The sequence below is a fragment of the Sciurus vulgaris genome (genome assembly GCF_902686455.1).
Source record: "Sciurus vulgaris genome assembly, chromosome: 17".
Lineage (NCBI taxonomy): Eukaryota > Metazoa > Chordata > Mammalia > Rodentia > Sciuridae > Sciurus > Sciurus vulgaris.
In genome coordinates this window covers 6,483,713-6,502,193 of record NC_136478.1, presented here as the reverse complement: position 1 = coordinate 6,502,193, position 18,481 = coordinate 6,483,713, and the positions used below count along the sequence as shown (strand labels likewise).

Genomic DNA, 18,481 nt, shown 5'->3' with positions numbered 1-18,481 from the left:
ATAAAAGATCTGCTGACAACTAAATGTGTGTGTGTGTGTGTGTGTGTGTAATATTTTAAAAAGAGGAATATATATATATTATATATAATATTATTTAAAAAGAGGAATGGTAGGAATGTAGCTCAGTGGTACAGCACTTGTCTAGCATGAGCAAGGCTCTGAGTTTGATACCCAGTATGAAGGGTAACAATCATTTAAAAACATTAATATACACATTTGTGCACACAAAGAAATTATCACCCTTAATACAGCACTCCAAGTTCTTCAAGCAGTAAAGATAATGACACCCTGAAAGTTTTGTTTTCTTTTTTTTGTAAAACCAGGATTGAACCCAGGAATGCTCTACACTGAGCCACATCCCCAACCCTTTTTTATAATTTATTCCGAGACAGGGTCTCACTAAGTTGCTTAGGGCATTGGTAAGTTGCTGAGGCTGGTCTTGAACTAGAGATCCTCCTGCCTCGGCCTCCTGAGCCGTTGGGATTATAGGCATGCACCCAGGCATCCAGCTTGAAACAGGGATTTTTAAGAAGCAAAAACAAAACAAACAAAAAAAAAACCCTGAGTGGAAAATACACAAAATGAAAAAAGATAAATGAATGCTGTGCAGTTTCAAACTTTTCAACCTTTCAATCTGACTCTAGCTAGAAAAAAAGAGTTTGAAAATACGGAAAATGAAAATTAGAACATTTTGAAATGAAAATTCAAAGTTTTTTGGTCAATATTATACGTGCATATGTATACATATACATATAATTATGTATGTGTACATACACATATATATATACTTTTTAGTCATCACATGTTCTAAAAGGTTCTGAACATAAAACATCTGAAATACAGAATACAAATGGAAATTTAAAAATTTTTTTAAAGGTTTAAAATGCCCTCTGCTTGGTTAGCAGTTGCAGGAAATAGACAATGTACTAGGTATTTTGGCTATTTGATCAATGCCAAGTCAGAAATTAAGGTTTATGTTAACTAAGTTGACTGAGATGACACGTTCCCAAACAAGTCTAACAAGAGCCCTATGGCTTGTACAGCATAACTATGAAGAAATTCAGGACGTTAAAGCTGGAAAGAGCCAAGTCCAGTATTCTTATTTTGCCTAAGGAAACTGAGGCCCAGAGAGTTGTCATCTGCTGATCACCTGCTAAGCAAATCACTGAGTGGTGCAAGTATGTCTGATCAGAGACTCAATTTCTTAAATCTTAAAATTGATCCAACTTGAATTTTCCAGGGAAACAAAAAGTTTTCATCACCTGTGTTGCATGTCAAAAAGACAGCAACATTCTAAACTGTCCCCAGAGATAGCTTTCATTTTTCCTCTAGGTTTTCAAGGGATGGGTGGACATACGAATGTTGTTAGACGAAAATTGAAGGAAATTTTAATAATGCTAACAATACATATTTTACATGTTCTATTATTCAACCACTTCCAGTCTTTGATATTCTTCTTACCTCATTCTTCAAGCATTTTCTCATCTCCCGATCAAGAGCGTTGCAATGACCAAAAAATTTCAGAATGTTGTGCTAAAAGGAAGAAAAGGGGTAAAATATTCATCCCATAATATGCCAAGGTCTCTGGCACATAGAATTTAAATACTCATTCTTATGGAAATGAATTTACTGTATCCCTTTGTAAAGAAGCTAATAATAAAGGTTTAAGATATATAAACAGGTTTATCCTGGTCCTTCCTACTAAGGAGAAATAAATACTCTGTAGGTGGAATGAAAACCAAGGCCTTTACCTGGATAACAGAAAAGCCTCCTGGCCCATCAAAACCTCACGCAGGGAGAAGGTCAAAGTTTAACACCTCATACCTCTTTCCTTAAGGGGCATATTAAACACACAGCGCGCAATCCCTTCTTCGAGGATCTGAATTTCAGTAGGGCCATAATTAGTGTTTACACATCACAACTTTTAAGGGTGGGTCAGACAGCACAGCCATCTGCTGTAATGACAGGCCGTAAATGCCGAACTTGTGTTTGTAGTAAGCACATTTCCCCCTTCTCTTTCTAATTATGGCTTTCACGGGAACCAGACAGCACATAATTAGCAAGCTAAGCCTACTGCTCTTCCTTTTTCCCTCCCCACTGCCACTTTACAAGCATTTTTCAGGTCCACACTAAATAAATGGTCAAGAATCTTTCTGGTAAACATTTAAGATAGTATAACATTTCCTATTTGTTACCTAATGGCCTTTTCAGAATAAATATTTCCTGTGTATTTTCTGAAACTACTTCTCTGGCAACAAATAGGCAATGCATTTTCACCCCTTCTAATAATAAAGATGTAGCAAAAAAGATTAGACCTATAGAATGCAAGATAATATTTCATAGTTTAGTGCATATTTGTTCGTATCATCCCACATAAAACTAATTGCTTCCTTTCACTTCAACATTAAGCCCAAAGAAGAATTACACTCTTGTGACATCATGTGAAAAAAGTTAAGCCCAATGCCCCAGTGAAATTGGTACAAAAATGCCTGTGGACTGCAATTCTCTTGTACACACAGGGCAGAAGTCTCTGGTGCCTGGTGTCTATTTCTAAAGATCCAACCAACTGAACAATCAAATAAGTGAGTCAATCATGAGATAACTAAGAACCTTTAACATGGAGAATAATGTCCCAGGCACTGAACAAGGACCTAACTGCCCTATCTCAGCACATAGGAAGAGGGAAGAAAAGGAAAAAAAAATGAAGCAACTGCCGTGAAAGAGTAGTATAGTTCAGACACACTAAGGAGCTTGCAAGACCTTTTCTGGAGATGCACAAGTACAGAACTATTTTCCTAATGATTCTAAGATCCTTTTTTCTTCACTCTCATCCTCTCACAAGGGCACCAAACTTTTCCAGGGGCTCCATGAAATATGTCACAGAGATTGACTACAGAGGCAGATATGAGAAGCCAACTGTATTCTACTAATACAGACATAAAAGAGGATGGCAAAAATGCACATGCAATGTCATCTTTTTTTTCATTTTGAGCAATAAAACTTTTATGAGAATTAGTGTTAACATGTAACAGCCTATTTTAAAATAATTTTTAAATTTCTCAACTTTAATTTACAATTCAGTAAATGTTGGCAGGTATTACCCACATAAGTAAAAGCTCTTTGGGGGTTAATGTTCAAGAACATAAAGGAGTCCTGAGACCAAAGAATTGCCATGAAGCAGGAGATGCATTCTGTGTGTGCAAGGAAGTACAGTGACTGTGTCAAGATAATCTAGGCCAGGAAAGGAGAAGAGGGAGAGGAAATGGCCAACCAAGCTGAAGAAAACCTGAATAATAATAAAACCCAGCTGAAGAAATGGTTAAGTAGACAGTGAGAGATGCTCTAAGGTGAGCAAAGGACAAAGCAAATGTGAAGGTTTAGAGGAAGCAACATTCTCCAGCACATGCAGAAAACACTAGGAAGGTTGAGGAGTCGTCATGGGAGAGAGGTGGAGCCCAAGAGCTACCTATCACGAAGATCTCAAAGCTCAAGAGCAAAAAACTTAGATCTTATTCTGCAAAGGGAGCCATTTAAGGAGAGCAATAATTAAACTTACTTTTGAAAAAAGCACTCCAGATGCAGCATGGGAAGTGAACTGAGACAGAGATGACAAAACAGGAGACCAGAAAGAAGTCCTAATCAGACACTGTGGGCATGGATTTTGTTGGTGGCCCTGGCAATAGAGAACAATGATTCAGGAGCCATCAGCAGAGGGCACGGGCAATACCTGGTGAGTTCACATGAGAGGTGAGGCTGACGGCGGAATTAAAGATGACACTGGTTTCTGGCTTGGACAAGTAAATGTCTCAAAGACTTGAGATTTTAAATAAAGGCAAGATAAGCTTGGGTCTGGACATGTTGAATTTATTTGTAGAACAGTTAAGTCCACTACAGAGTTGAAATAAACAGAACTGCAATTGGGGGGGTGGGGGGCACCTGAACTAGAGACTTTAGTTTCTGAAACCATGGGAGTGAATGAATTTTTCCAGGAAGGTGTAGGCAGAGAAACAGGGCGAGAATAGAGAGGAAACTGCCAAAGAGACTGAAGAGTGGCCAAAGAAAGAAAGGAAAACCACAGAAGACAAAAGTATAGTAGAAGCCTGGGGAAGTGTGTTTTGATAAAGAAACAAACCAGCCTAGGAGAGTGAGGAAACTACTGAAAGTCCAGTAAAATTAGCACCAGTGTAGTAACTGGTGACCCTGGCCACTCCAGCACCCTAGTGAGGGCAAAAGCCAAGTCAAAGAGAAGGTATTATTTTAATAGCTCACTCAGAAGAAAGCAAATATAGGCCACAAGACAGCTGGGATTACCAAGGGATTTTATGTATTCATTTTCTCAGGATGGAAAAGATGTGGGCATTTGAAAAAGCTAACAGAAAGAAAAAAAAAAAGTGGATAAAGCCAATCGTTAATGAGCTTATTTCTGGGAGGTAGAGAAAAAAGTTTTATTTGCTTTGCGCTTTCTTAGGTTTTTCTAAACACTATCTCCAATGACATGTATTACTTACACATTACTTTAAAAAATCAGAAAAAAAAAATTAAAGCCTTCCAAATAGCTTTGAAGAAAACAGTTGTTCTCTAAATTCTGTATTTTAACTGTAGATAACCTAAGTCTTGCTGACAAACGTAGGCAAACTAGGCCAGTAGATCTGAAGCAGCCTGTGGATGACATTTGGTTGCAAAGACCATAGAAGAACCTTAAAACACAGAAGAATGATAAAAGCACAGCAAGTTAGGATCATGTGGAGATAAAACTGTGCTGTACTTCAAGAGGACTGGAAAGCACTGCAGAATTCCAGCACGGAAAGGAGCATTCAAAATGATGGTTTAGTCAACAAAGAGATTAAACTGCAGAACCACACAGATTCAGGGCTGGAAGACATCTTAGACAACTATTTCTATTCATTCTAGTGATTAGAATTTCCGTTGTTTAACCAGTCTAATATTCTTGGACAATGCAGGAAACAGGTAGAATTTTGAGCTTTTATCACACACTAATTTCACAGAAGTGTCCAGACATGGTGCATTTCCACTTACGTCAAGTACAAACCCAGGCAGAACTGAACTCTACTGTGAGGACTTACAATAGCTGGTTATCCTTGTCAGGTGTCACTGGCATGGCACAGAGGGCTTTGGGGTGATGATCTTGCTCGACCAAGGTGGTGGGGAAATGGCATGAGTTTGTGAGAAAACTGTCTCCTATTATCTGCAATAGTTCCTTACTTGCTCACCCTGGAATAAACAGCACCCAATTTCAGAATTGCTAATCTATCCACTGCAAAACCCAAACTCTACCAACAACTCTTTCTGACTAAAGCCTATGTTCTCACCATTTTTACTGAGCATGTGAAACACTGAAGATTGAAAAAGCAATAATTATACAAGAAATGTCACCAAAGTGTCACTTCCCCATTCTCTTGATCTTGTTCCCACCTGTCTCCCAGAAGATAATGAATCTCATTAGTTTCAGGTGTATCTTGTCCTTTTTTGGGGGGATCCAAGCAGTTTTGCTCTTTCTCCTTTTCTAAACAAGTGCTAGAATACTATAAACACTCTTGCACTTCAATTTTCTTCACTCAATATATCCTGGAAGTCACTTGTTAGTTCATAGAACTTTTCTCTTTGTTTTAAAGAGTCCAAGACCCAACTGAAAGACTCCCAGTCAAAACAATGTGAGCAACAAAATGAAGTACTGGATTATAATACAATGTATAAAACAAATATACATGAGTGCACACTGATGTAAATACAAATGGGGAGAAGACACAGGTCTCCAGAACTCTAAAACATTCATGTGGACACTCCGCCTTCAAAGAGGGGAGGACCTAATTTCCAGTCCCTCAACATGGGCTATGCACAGCGAATTCTTCCCAGAGTTATGGAAGATAGGGAATAGTAACTTTAAGGTAGAGAAGTCTGACACTACCTCAATAAGGCCATCTAGATCAACATCAACAGAGATCAATTACATAGACATACGTAACTCAACACAATGTGTGCTGAAAATGGTACCTGACCACCGTGGTTTTTCCTCCCAAACTCACACCATGAGTATAACCACGAGAACCATAAAAGACAAGTTCAAACAGAGAATTCTAAATATCTGACCAGTAAGCCTCAAATCACCAAAAACAAAGAAGCTGCCACAGTCAAGAGAAGTCTTGAAGAGTTACAATAAAAGCATTAAACCTGGCATCCTGAAGGAAATCCTGTAACAGGAATCAGGACAATACCTAACCTGAGTAAATCTAAACAAAGCACGACTCTGGTTAATGTTCACGTATCAATATTAGTTCAATAACTAATAACTGGAATAAATGTACCTTCCTAATGCATTCATAGGAGACACCAGGTGTGGGATATATAAGAACTCTGTACTGGTAATACACTTACCAAAGACCTGACATGCCCAATCAATCATAACAAATTTTTAAATATGGGCAAAAGATTTTATATGAATGGCCAATGAGTACATGAAAAGATGCTCAAAATCACTAGTCAGCAGGGAAATACAATTTAAAACCAACAGGAAACACTACTATAATACCCACAGATTGGTTAAAAAAACATTTACAGTATCGAGTGCTGGTGAGAATGGGAGCAGACAGGAATACAAAATAGTACTGAATGGAAAAGTTGGCAGTTTCTATGAACACTTACTTACCACACCACCTAGTCATTCCATTTCCAGGTATTTACCCAAGAGAAATAAAAAGATATTCACACAAATACTTGTACACAAATGTTCATAGCAGCTTTATTCAAAACAGCACAACTGCAAACAACCTAAATGTCCATCAATAGGCAAGCAAACTGGCATATTCATACAATGGAATACCACTCGGAAATAAAAATGAATGAATTAAAGACATATCCAACAAATGCTATTAGCCTCAAAAAATATGGAACAATACATAAAAACATACAATGTAGAGTACATTTATAACAAATTCTAGAACAGCAAAACTAATCTACATTAACAAAAAGTAGTTTAGGGGTTATCTGGGCCAGAGGTGAGGCAGAGGTACCCCAAGATGGCACAGGGAACTCTAGTACGAGAAAGTTTTTTTTTACCTCAACTGTGACAATGGTTACATGGTGTTTATGTTGGTCAAAATTCATCAAACTGAACACTGTTTTACTGTATGTAAATTGTACTACAAAAGTTAATTTTTTAAAAGTCTAATTTTAGATCCAATGATCTGAAGTATCACCTTTATTATAAGAAATCCTTTTGAAAGGAAAAGATGTAATATTTTAGTCCAATTTAAAAAGTCATGGACCAAAGAGCAATATGCAAATAACATGTAACACTAAAAACCAAGAACTGAAAAACTAAAGCCCTTAATCTGGTTAACCTAGGAAGTAAATGTGAAGAAACAGCTCCCAGACAGAGTGTAGGGCAGTTCCCAATACTTAATCTAAAAGTAAACAGTTTACCTAAAGTATACTGTAATCCACATTCCCTGAATCTGTAAAAATCTGACTTCACAGGCCAAGTATTACTTAGTTCCTGACTTTTGGTCTTTATATTTTATTCACTTAAGTATTATTATTAAATTTGATATGTCCAAAGCTTATGAGAAAAGTAAGTAATTCACCATGGGAAGTTAAGCACAAATATTTCCTACAACTATGTCACGCATCAAATGTTGGGAAAAAGCTAAATATTCAACATCTATAAAAATATCAGCTTGACTTACTGAATTCTAAGTATGGGCTCCTTTTCTCTCTCTCTCTTTCTCTTTTCTTTTTTGTAGTACTGCGGATTGAACCCAGAGCCTTGCACATCTTAGGCAAAGCACTGCATTCCTGGACTACAATCCCCAGCCCTCTATTTGGTTCTAACCATAGAATTGCTTGCATTCCACTAACAGTTAAATCCATCAGATTAGACTTATCATACTAATTATATAAACTGTTTCAATTACCATAAAACAGAGAATGGCAGCCATTAAGGAACAGGGAATCTAAGAATAATTCCTTCATGATCAGAAGAGTCAGAGCTCAACAGTTCTATTAAGAATGGGAAAGACATTTCATTGTAAGAACATGGATTCCAACTACTACATACTGTTTCAGAAGTTGTCTAACAAACTATCATGGCTTTACTATTACTAATTATAAAAGGAGTTGGTTTCTTAAAAAAATCAATCAATCACACACATCAATTGCTAATCTTTACTAAGCTCAGACCACTAAGACATTATCATTTCTTTCCATTAATGGCGATAACACTTCATATTAGTGTGTTGTACCTAAGTTTCTTTGTACTTTATGGTCATTTTTCTGAACTCTTACATTTTTGTGACATTCCTTAAGCAAGTTAATCAAGATGTTGCATTCTTCAGTGTGCAAGTGTGGAGATAAGTCAGGATGCATCTTTGGGAGGTGGTGATCACAGCAGTGCAACCTGTGAATACAAGAATGTCTTGAATATGCATGAATACATTTGTGAATACCACTTACAAGATTTTCAGTAAGAAAACAAAATGAAGAGAATGTTAACCATTAACCAGCAGTGAGACTTTAGGCAAACTATTAAATGTCAGTCTCTTGCTTCCTTATCTAATTATTTAACATACTCAGCAAGTTATCAGGAGTGTTTACAGAACCTGCATCTAAAATCAGGAACCAGAAAGCGAAATAAGTAGAAATAAGAGCTCAAGCAGAAACCACTTGGTTATATTAACAAGTCTGACTTCAAATATTTTCCTCAGATTCCCTAAATTGGTTACTCCTCATTTTGTTCAGTTGAAATTCCACCTATTAAGAGAACTGGCTTATAAATTCATTTAAAACACATTATCCTGAGAGGGTTAAATGACTATTAGTCAGTTTCATATTAGTATGAATTAATATGGACTGCTTTCTTCTTAACATCTGCTAAGAATCCTGGCTAGACAATGAAGTAAAACAAAAAGCAGTTATGAAACATCTTTTTCCAAATGGAGCAAATATGTCCATAAAATTAATTACACTGAAAACAGGAAGTATTAGAGACACAGAGAAAATGGAAGCTTTGTGCTCTGTTTGTAGGAATGTAAAATAGTGCACAGTAGAAAACAGTATGGTGACTGGTCAAATATTAAAAGTTGAGCTGTCATATGGTCCTCTTCTGTTTATGTATATCCCAAAGAACTAAAGCAGGGTCTTGTTACACCCGTGTAACACATTATTCCCGAGTTAAAATAAGCTGCCATAGACAGATGAATAGACAAGCATGATGTGGTATACACACAATGGAATATTGTTAAGTCTTAAAAAGGAAAGAAATTCACACATAAAGAAAGTAGAATGGTGTTTGGAATAGGGGGAGGAGAATGAAGAATTACTAACGACTGTTTAATGGGTATAGACTTTCAGACTTTTAGTTTCTCAGGATACAGCTCAGTTTGTAGAGTGTGAGCCTCACATACACAAGGTCCTGGGTTCAATCCCCAGCACCACAAATATACACATAAATAAACTAAAATACAGTTACAGAGATAGATGGTGGTGATGGATGTACATTATGAATGTGTTTTTTTTTTCCTGGTGCTAGAAACTAAATCCAAAAGGACTCTATGTCTGAACTACATCCCAAGTCTTTTTAAAAAAAAAAAAAAAAAAAACAGGATATCTCTAAATTACTCAGGCTGGCCTAGAACTTGTGATCCTAACTCTGAGTAGCTGGGATTAGAGACATACCACACCACACCTGGCATGCAGATATTTAATACCAATTAACTATATGCTTACAAATGGTTAAGATGCCAATTATAATAATTTTAAAAAGAAAACAGGAGAAAATTTTAACCTTAGTTTGAGCAAAAAGTTCTGATATGTCACAAGCACAAACCATAAAATTAAAAAATTCACATATCATCAAAACCACAATCTTTTGCACTTCAAAAAACACCATGAAGAAAATGAAAAGGTAAGTCCTATTTTGGACAATAATGATATGTTAATGTCATCAAGTATAATAAATATACCAAAATGGTTCAGGGCATTGACAGCTGTGCTTGAGTGGGAAAAGGAGATGTATTATATGACAGCTCCCTACTTTGTATTCAACTTTGCTATGAACTTACCCCTACTCTAAAATGTAAAATCTATTTTAAAAGAGAAGCCACAGACTAGAAGATATTTGCAAATCACATATGATAAAGTATTTGTATTCTTGTAACTAGACCACAGAAAAGATGTTTACAATTCAGTAAGACAAAAAAATCCAAATGGTAAAATAGATGCCTCTCCCAAAAAAATGAGCAAAAGATTTGAATCACAAAAATAAAGGAATACTTAATTAAGCATATGAAAAGATGCTGAACACCATTAGTCTTTAGGGAAATGCAAATTAAAATTACAAAGAGATACCACTATGTCTATCAGCTACACAGATGCTCCTCAACAGCAGGGTTATACCCAGATAGACCTATTATAATCTAAAAATACTATTAGTCAAAAATGCATTTAATACAGTAAACTACTAAATATTGTAGCTTCGCCTAGCCTATCTGAAATGTGCTCAGAATACTTGCATTAGCTAAGAGTTGGGCAAAATGATCTAATACAAAGTCTATTTTATAAAGCGTTGAATATCTCACATAATTATGGAACAGTACACTGGACGTGTGAAACAGAGTAGTTGTGCAGGTACTCACCATTAATGTACACAGCAGAAAACACACTGGGCCTGAAGGAGATTTGATGCATTGAACTAAAATTAACTGCTGGATGATGTGGATGCTACAGCGACAGAGGTACTGATTCCTCTTTCTTCTGACAAAACTTGAGAATAACTGGTGGAAGGCACTGAGGCATCAACACTTGTTGACATTTTAGCAGGCACAGTGTTTTTCAGGAAGATATCAAGTTTTGATTGTACAGTCTGTTTCTTTTCTTCATTATATATTTCTCTATAGCAAGCAAGAGCATCCTGTATCTGCCTGTCAGCTCTTGCGTATCTCTCGTAATTGCTGTCCATTTCTTCTAACATCCGCATGCCACTGCTAATAGTGGCAAATGCCTCTGCCAGTTTCTTTGCTGTGAACTTTCTGGGTGCCTTCCATTTAACTTCTTCCTCTGCTTTAACTTCTTTACTTCCTTCCTCCTCTGGTTCAATCAGCTCCTCATTGGAAATCTCTTCAGTCTTAATGCTGACAATTTCATGAATATCCTCTTCACGGATGTCTAATTTTAGCTGCTTCCCAAGTGCTAATATGTTGTTACTTACCATATCATCAACAGGACCTTTGTTGAAGCCTTTGAATGTGTTCACATATGTCTTCAAAACTTTCTTCCAAATGCAGTTCATGCACTGCTGTGTGACTTCCTCCCACGCTGCAGCAATGTTCTGGATAGCATTTAGAATGTTAAAACCTTTCCAGAATTCCTGGAGTGTTTGGCCAGATGCAGTGGCTTCAACAGCCTGAGCAAATGTCTGGCGTAAATAATGTGCTTTGAAGGCAGCTATTGCACCTTGGTCCATTGGTTGAATGAGTGTGGTTGTGTTGAGTGGCAAATATACCACCTTTACATCAGGATGCATGGCCCCAATATGCTGTGGATGCCCTGGAGCATCATCTAAGATCAGAAGAATCCTGAATGGGATATTGTTTTGCCTACAATATTCTCTTGCCTGTGGAATAAAACAGTTCAAAAACCAGTCTTCGAACAATGCTGAAGTCATCCAGGCTTTCTTATTGTGGCGATAATAAACAGGAAGTGTATGCTTGCTCACATTCTTGAATGCTCTAGGGTTCTCTGAGTGGTAGATGAGAAAAGGCTTTAATTTGAATCCTGTAACATTTCCACCCAAAAGCACAGTTACATGGTCTCTGAATCCTGGTATTGTCTTGGCCTCCTGAGGAATATATGTACGCTCAGGCAGACGCTTCCAGAACAAGCTTGTTTCATCAGCATTAAATATCTGTTCTGGTATATATTTGTGATCCACAATTATTCTATGCAGCTCTTCCTTAAAAGCTTCAGCACATTCAATATCAGCACTTGCTGCCTCACCACTGACCTTCACAGTGTGAAAATTATGACGCCTTTTGAAGCGCTGGAACCACCCATGACTTGCTGTAAACATCTGTGTGTACGTAGGATCAGCATGTTCTTTCAGCATATTGAAAAGACTTCTTGCCTTAGCCTGGATCATCAGGAGACTAAGCGGTGCACGCTTTCTTATCTGCTCGTCTATCCACTCAACAAGTAATTTTTCCATATCATCAATTGGCCCAGCTCTTTTCTTCGTGATGACAGTGGACTTAACTGATGCTGATGATTTCACTGCATCGCTGATTCGCTTCTTATCCTTTAAGATGGTTGAGATTGTGGACTGTGACAGTCCTGACTCCCGTGCAATGACCATTACTGGCTTGCCACCTTCATGCTGGGCAATTATTTTGAGTTTCATCTCAAGAGTAATTGCCTTCCTCTTCTTCTTTTCACCAGAAGCAGGAGACACAGACGGGCGTTTTGTAGACATGATGGGAGGCAAAAAAAAAAAAAAAAAAAAAAAAACAAATCCAAAAAGCGCTGGCAACACAGTACACTGCAAAGTTTACCCTTGTGATCACATGGCTGTCTGGGAGCTATAGCTGGCAGCCGCTGCCCACCACTGAGTGAGAGTATTGTACTGCATATTGCCAGTCAGGGAAAAGAGCAAAATTCAAAATTCGACGAATGGTTTCTACTGAGTATGTATTGCTTTCACATCATTGTAAAGTTGATAGCTCATAAGTCGAACCATCATTAAGTCAGGGACCGTCTGTAATCAAAAAGTCAGACAATACCAAGTATTGGTTAGGAAGTGGAGAAACTGTACACAAGAGAAATGAAAATATATATTCATCCAAAGACACATATGTGTAAGTTCACAGCAGCATTATTCATAACAGCTAATGCTGGAAACTATCCAAATGTCCAGGTAATTGATAAACAATATGTGGTATATCTACATGATGGGATGTTATTTTGCAATTAGAAGAAATGAACAACTGATACACGCTCCAGCACTGTTGACCTCAAAATCCCACTGGCAAATGAAAGCAGCCAGATGCAAAAGAGTACATATTGTAAGAGTCCATGTATATGCAATATATAGAAAAGGCAAATTTATTGATGCAAAAGGCAGAACAATGGTTGCCTAGGACTAAAGATGAGAATGAGGATTAATTTGTGAATGTGAACAAAGGAAACTCTTTGAGTAATGAAAGTGTTCTAAAACTGGATTTTGGTAGTAGTTGCATAATTCTACAAATCTAAAATCTTACAATGGGTGAATTTTATGAAAAATAAATTATGCCTCAATTTTTAAAAATTAGTTCTGAGAATGAATGAAAAATGAAGGCATTAAACAAAATAAACCAAACTCAGAAAGCCAACGGTCATGTTTTCTCTCATGTATGGAAGTTAAAGAGGAAAAAGGAAAAGAAAGGTGGGGAGGGGGCTTATCTCATGAAAATCTAAGGAAGACCAATAGAAGAAAAGGATCAGGGGAGCATGTACAAATATGTAATGACAATAAAAAGTGTGGAGAAATAATATACAATGAAAATTTTTAAATGTTTTTTAAAAAGTTCTGAAAAACTCCCAACAAATACAAAAACAATGAAACTATTGAACAAACAATTCCAAAGGATTACAGCACAGCTACTTCAGTCTGGAAATTTATCAGCAGATCACTATTTCATTCAGTAACTACACTACACACGCACTCTCTCTCTCATGCACAAACATACCACAGTTGCAGGTCACAAATCAAGCTATCAAACCCAGCTAAGAATTTATTTGAATGGAAAACAAAAGGCAGCCAAGTTCAAATCTTGTTTACCTAGCACTGACTACAAAGTCTTATAACAAAACTTTACTGCCTCAGGAGATTGAAATTATATGTAGTTTAGCAATGTAAATCACCTAATATTGTGTTAATATTATGTACCTACATTTATATACAGTTATCTGGTTTCTGCCTCATTTTCTCTAAAAACACTAGTCAACTAAAAAAAATCTTTTTAACCTTTTATTCTGTAAATGTATTTGACAATGTTTTTGTACATTTCTATCAACTAGACCTCAAATGTAGGCATCTACAGTTCAGAAGCAAGCTTATGATATACAGAAATAACCTCTTTATTTGGCAAAGTAAATACAGATGGTCCCCTACCTACAACTGTTCTTACTGATGGTACAAAGGTGATACATTCAGAAACTGTACTTCAACTTCTGCTCTTTCCCTAGCTAACAGTATGCAACACAATACCCTGACACTCATTATTGATGATTGCAGTGGCAGCCAGCATAGCCTTGGGCCACACGATCACAAGGGGAAACCACTGTACTCTACAGTGTACTTATTGTGTTGCTATCACTTTTTTGGATGTTGTTTGGTTTTCACATTTCATCAGCTCTACAAAACACCCATCTGTGTGTGTGTATGAGATAATCAACACTTGATTATAAACAGGCTTTGTGTTAGATGACTTTGCCCAACTGGAAGCTAGTGTAAATATTCTGAGCATATTTAAGAAAGGCAAGACTAGCTATGATGTAAGCCTAGGTACAGTAAATGCATAACTTTTTACTTACATTTTCAACTTATGATGATGGGTTTATCTGAACACAACCCACTGGAAGTCCAGGAGCATCTGTACTTGAGGAGACACATGGTGCTAAGATAATATACACATGCACACTGTATATAAGTATAAATATACATAATGGTATGTAAAGATACAAAATATAGAATAATAAATATTCTTAACAAAAATTTATTTCAAACATGTATGCTATTATGGATCCAGCCAAGGTACCAATAAGAAATCTTCCCTTCTACTCTTTAAAATTTTTGTTGTTACTGGGGACTGAACTCGGGAGCACTCCACACTGAGTGACATTCCCAGCCCTATTTTGTATTTTATTTAGAGATAGGGTCTCACTGAGTTGCTTAGTGCCTTGCTGTTGCTGAGGCAGGCTTTGAACTTGTGACCCTCCTACCTCAGTCTCCCAAGTCACTAGGATTACTGGGGTGTGCCACTGCATAGGGTTTAAATTTTATTTTTGACTCTTTTATTTTTAATTATATCTTTTATTTATGGGATTCTTCTAATTTTTCTATCCTAGATGACTATTTCAAAAAAATTAAATGATTTGTTTCCTTCTCCTACTCTTCTTTAAGTTCAAATGCTCACCTTTATCTAATGAATTCCTTGCTTTACAAATCATTCCCCACTTTCCTCCACCACATCTTTTTTCCACCATATCTTTTTAGATACTCTCTTCCTCCCTCTTCCCTCTACCCACCCTGCACCTGTGCTCTCTTCCACCCACCCCACATCACCTGGTTTTGCCTAAACGTCAGTGCATACACACAAATGTACTGCTGTCCTCTTGGGTGTAATATACAAAGCATATTGTAAATGCGACAACAGCGCTGTTCTCTCAGAACACAAGTGAGCAAGTGCTGATACTTTCTAGTAGTTGCCTATCTACTCTTAATTAAACACTCAGAATTCAAGGTATTTTTAAATGAAATGAAGAAAAATCTACATATATACTCCATATTTGTATTTTTAAATATTTCTTCAAAACTGTAAGATGGTATCAACATTATTAGTTTAGAAAATAATTTTGTTAAATATTTACAATGTGCTAGACACAGTCTTAACAATCCAACAACCATAGAAAGCAAGTATCCCTTTAAATTTAGCTGAGCCTTCAAGAAACTACCTTTGTGTAGGTCAAAACATGCATCACCCACATTTTCATAGAAAAACTAAGTTCCAGGTCATATAGTAAGTGACAGTTAACTATTCACCTCTCTCACCCTGATGGATTTTTTCCCAGTTCAAAATAGGTAAGACACATCTTCACAGCCATTTGTGAATGAAATAAATTTAGATTAAAAAAAAAAAAAAAAACAAAAAAACAACAACTTTTCCCAAAGAACCTCTGGTTGGCTACAAGTTCACTAGGCACCAGTTCCAGGTCTAAATTCCAAAGAAGTTCTTATGGTACTTTACTGAATCATTACTAATAGAGGGCCTATGTAGATCCAGGAAAAAAATATTACTATACTTGTCACTGGTCAGCCCACCCAAAATATTGACAATCTGAACACTGGGACCAGGCATGGGGAGGGATATTCATGTTATAAATGGGTCTGATATTAGATTTAAACATAAAATCACTGATGAAACAGAATACTTACCAACTCAAAGAAGCCCACAACAGAGAGGAGATACAAATAAGAAATAGCCTGATTAAAAAGGACACTGGATTTGAAGGGAAATGTTATGTAGATTTAGGACAAAAGTTGTGGACTCAACTATCCTAAGTTATATAACTTTAGTTATTAATTTGAGATCTGTCTCTTCTTCCATAAAAAGGAATTAGTTTTTTTGGTTTTTTTTTTTGCGGTACTGGGGATTGAACCCAGGGCCTTGTGCTTGCGAGGCAAACACTCTACCAACTGAGCTATATCCCCAGCCCACAGGAACTAGTTCTTGACCTGTATCTTACAGGTTTAAAACCATATGTGTGTCTGAAATAGTGAACAGTTAAGTGTGTATCTGAAATTCTCAGTCATATGATGAGAAAGACTGATGTGAATCTACTCCATGATGTGTCTGAAGACAAAACTGGAAATCAAAGGGTGTAATTACAAAAGCAGATGTTGTGTTCGTGGGAGTCCAACAACAAAACAGGCTATGTGGAGCTGCACTTTATCTGTTGTAACATGCCCCAAAGAGACTGACTACAACAACAAGGGACATTATAGGGTATATTCTTCATCGCATTCTTAAGTTTCTTCTCAAATAAAAGTTCCCAATTAATTTATTTCAAGCCACTTCTTATAAAATGTACACCCAAAAAACAAACACTTACTATGACTAAAAATCCAGAAGGACTGGAGTTGTAGCTCAGTGGTGGAGTGTGTGCTTAGCAGGTGCAAGACCCTGAATTCAATACCCAGCATCGCACACATACAAATACACACGCACACCAAAAAAAAACTTCAAAAGAGTAGTGCCAAAGTAATTATGAACATCAACAGCACTGTTGAAACAAAATGAAGGGAATATTCATTTAAAAAGACCCTATGCACAGGTGTTTGCAGTGAGAGGGACAAATCCCATCCAAAATGTATTAAACAAAAAACGTCAACCTCACCAGTAATTATTTTTAAAAGTCTATTTTAGTAACACTACTATAACTCAAAGTCTTTTTTTACAAACTGAAAGAGAGTACGTAAACACAAAACTTCAGTTCCACTTTTACGCTGGTCTTTATAAATCACCAGGATAAACTTGTCACAATGACACCTCCTTCCCCATCCCAGCCCTACCCACTTCCTCAAGTATGAACACAATGATACTAAAATAGTTCAATGAAACAAAATTTTTTTGTTGTGGGGCTGGGGTTGTGGCTCAGTGGTTGAGTGTTTGCCTAGCACATACAAGGCACTGAGTTCAATAGCCAGAACCACATAAAAGTAAAAAAAAACAAATAAAGGTATTGTGTCCCCCCAAAAAATATTCCATTATGAAAATATGATATTTTGCCCCTAACAAAGCAATTTTAACTTTTCCTTGAGGGTTGGCTGGGAGGGTGAAGCAGTGAAGTACTCCCAATAGACATAAAAATTAAAGCTTTATTTACTCCAACCACAACTGTGAGGTAATTTCTGAGAGCAGATTTCAACCACCAGGTGGCACAATTTTAGAGAATAAATAAAGAGAACTTTAGTACCAAGAAAAGGGGTAAGTATTCCAATAACAGATTCTGGCAGATCTACAATCACTGGGGGAATCCTGCATTTTAACACCACTTGTTTTTTCTTTAAAAATATTTGCTACTGTGTGGCTGCACCAGGAATAAATTTATACTACAGTTACAATTTCTAATGTTATTTCAAGATAAGAAAAAACAAGTCAATGCCAGAAAAGTCTCTTGTTCAGGGTCTTCCAAGAATCTATTCTCTGGAAAAAACTGTCAACATTTAATGTTTCCTAAAATGTGTACTTTAAAAGCCCACATTGTAGAGTACTTGCCTAGCATGTGGGAGGCACTGCGTTTGATTCTTAACGCTGCATGTAAATAATTAAATAAAAGGTCCACTGACAAGTAGAAAAAAATTTTTTTGAAAAAGCCGACATTTCAGAAAGTCCTGATACTAGTTAAATGAGTACTTTCCAACTTTTTCAAACTATGAAAAACACTGCATCAGAGATAGCAGACATGGCATGCGTGTGTCCATTCTACTCACTTCTAATCGCGGCTACAAGTAACCAAGCCTAAACTATCACTCTCAGATGTTGCTACTGACAGCAACCAGGAGGCTGCCTGGGGAGGTTAACTACTATGACTTCCTCCAAATAACTTCACAAGGACTGGGTCCTCATTGTACCTTTCCCTGATCATGTATCAGTACTTACTGTGTGTGAAGCACTCTGCCAAGTCATGTAGGTTTCTAAGAAAACATTAA

General features: G+C 36.8%; 1 protein-coding gene across 4 annotated transcripts in view; it reads right to left on the bottom strand.

Annotated features, from left to right (window-relative positions):
- The window catches only part of CMC2 (C-X9-C motif containing 2), a 28,940-nt gene that overhangs the window by 9,497 nt on the left and 962 nt on the right, over positions 1-18,481 (bottom strand). For 2 of the 4 annotated variants that reach the window (XR_013760503.1, XM_079119245.1), the window contains exons 2-3: positions 8,302-8,413; positions 1,462-1,533 (exon numbers count right to left, since the gene is read on the bottom strand). Coding sequence is in view for 3 of the 4 variants with exons in the window: in XM_079119245.1 (XP_078975371.1) it covers positions 1,462-1,533; positions 8,302-8,382 (153 nt within the window). In the remaining variant the exon portion in view is untranslated. Of the gene's footprint in view, positions 1-1,461; positions 1,534-8,301; positions 8,414-10,649; positions 12,764-14,583; positions 14,643-18,481 lie in introns of all 4 variants that reach the window. The other 2 variants (XM_079119247.1, XM_079119246.1) reach the window with 2 other exon arrangements.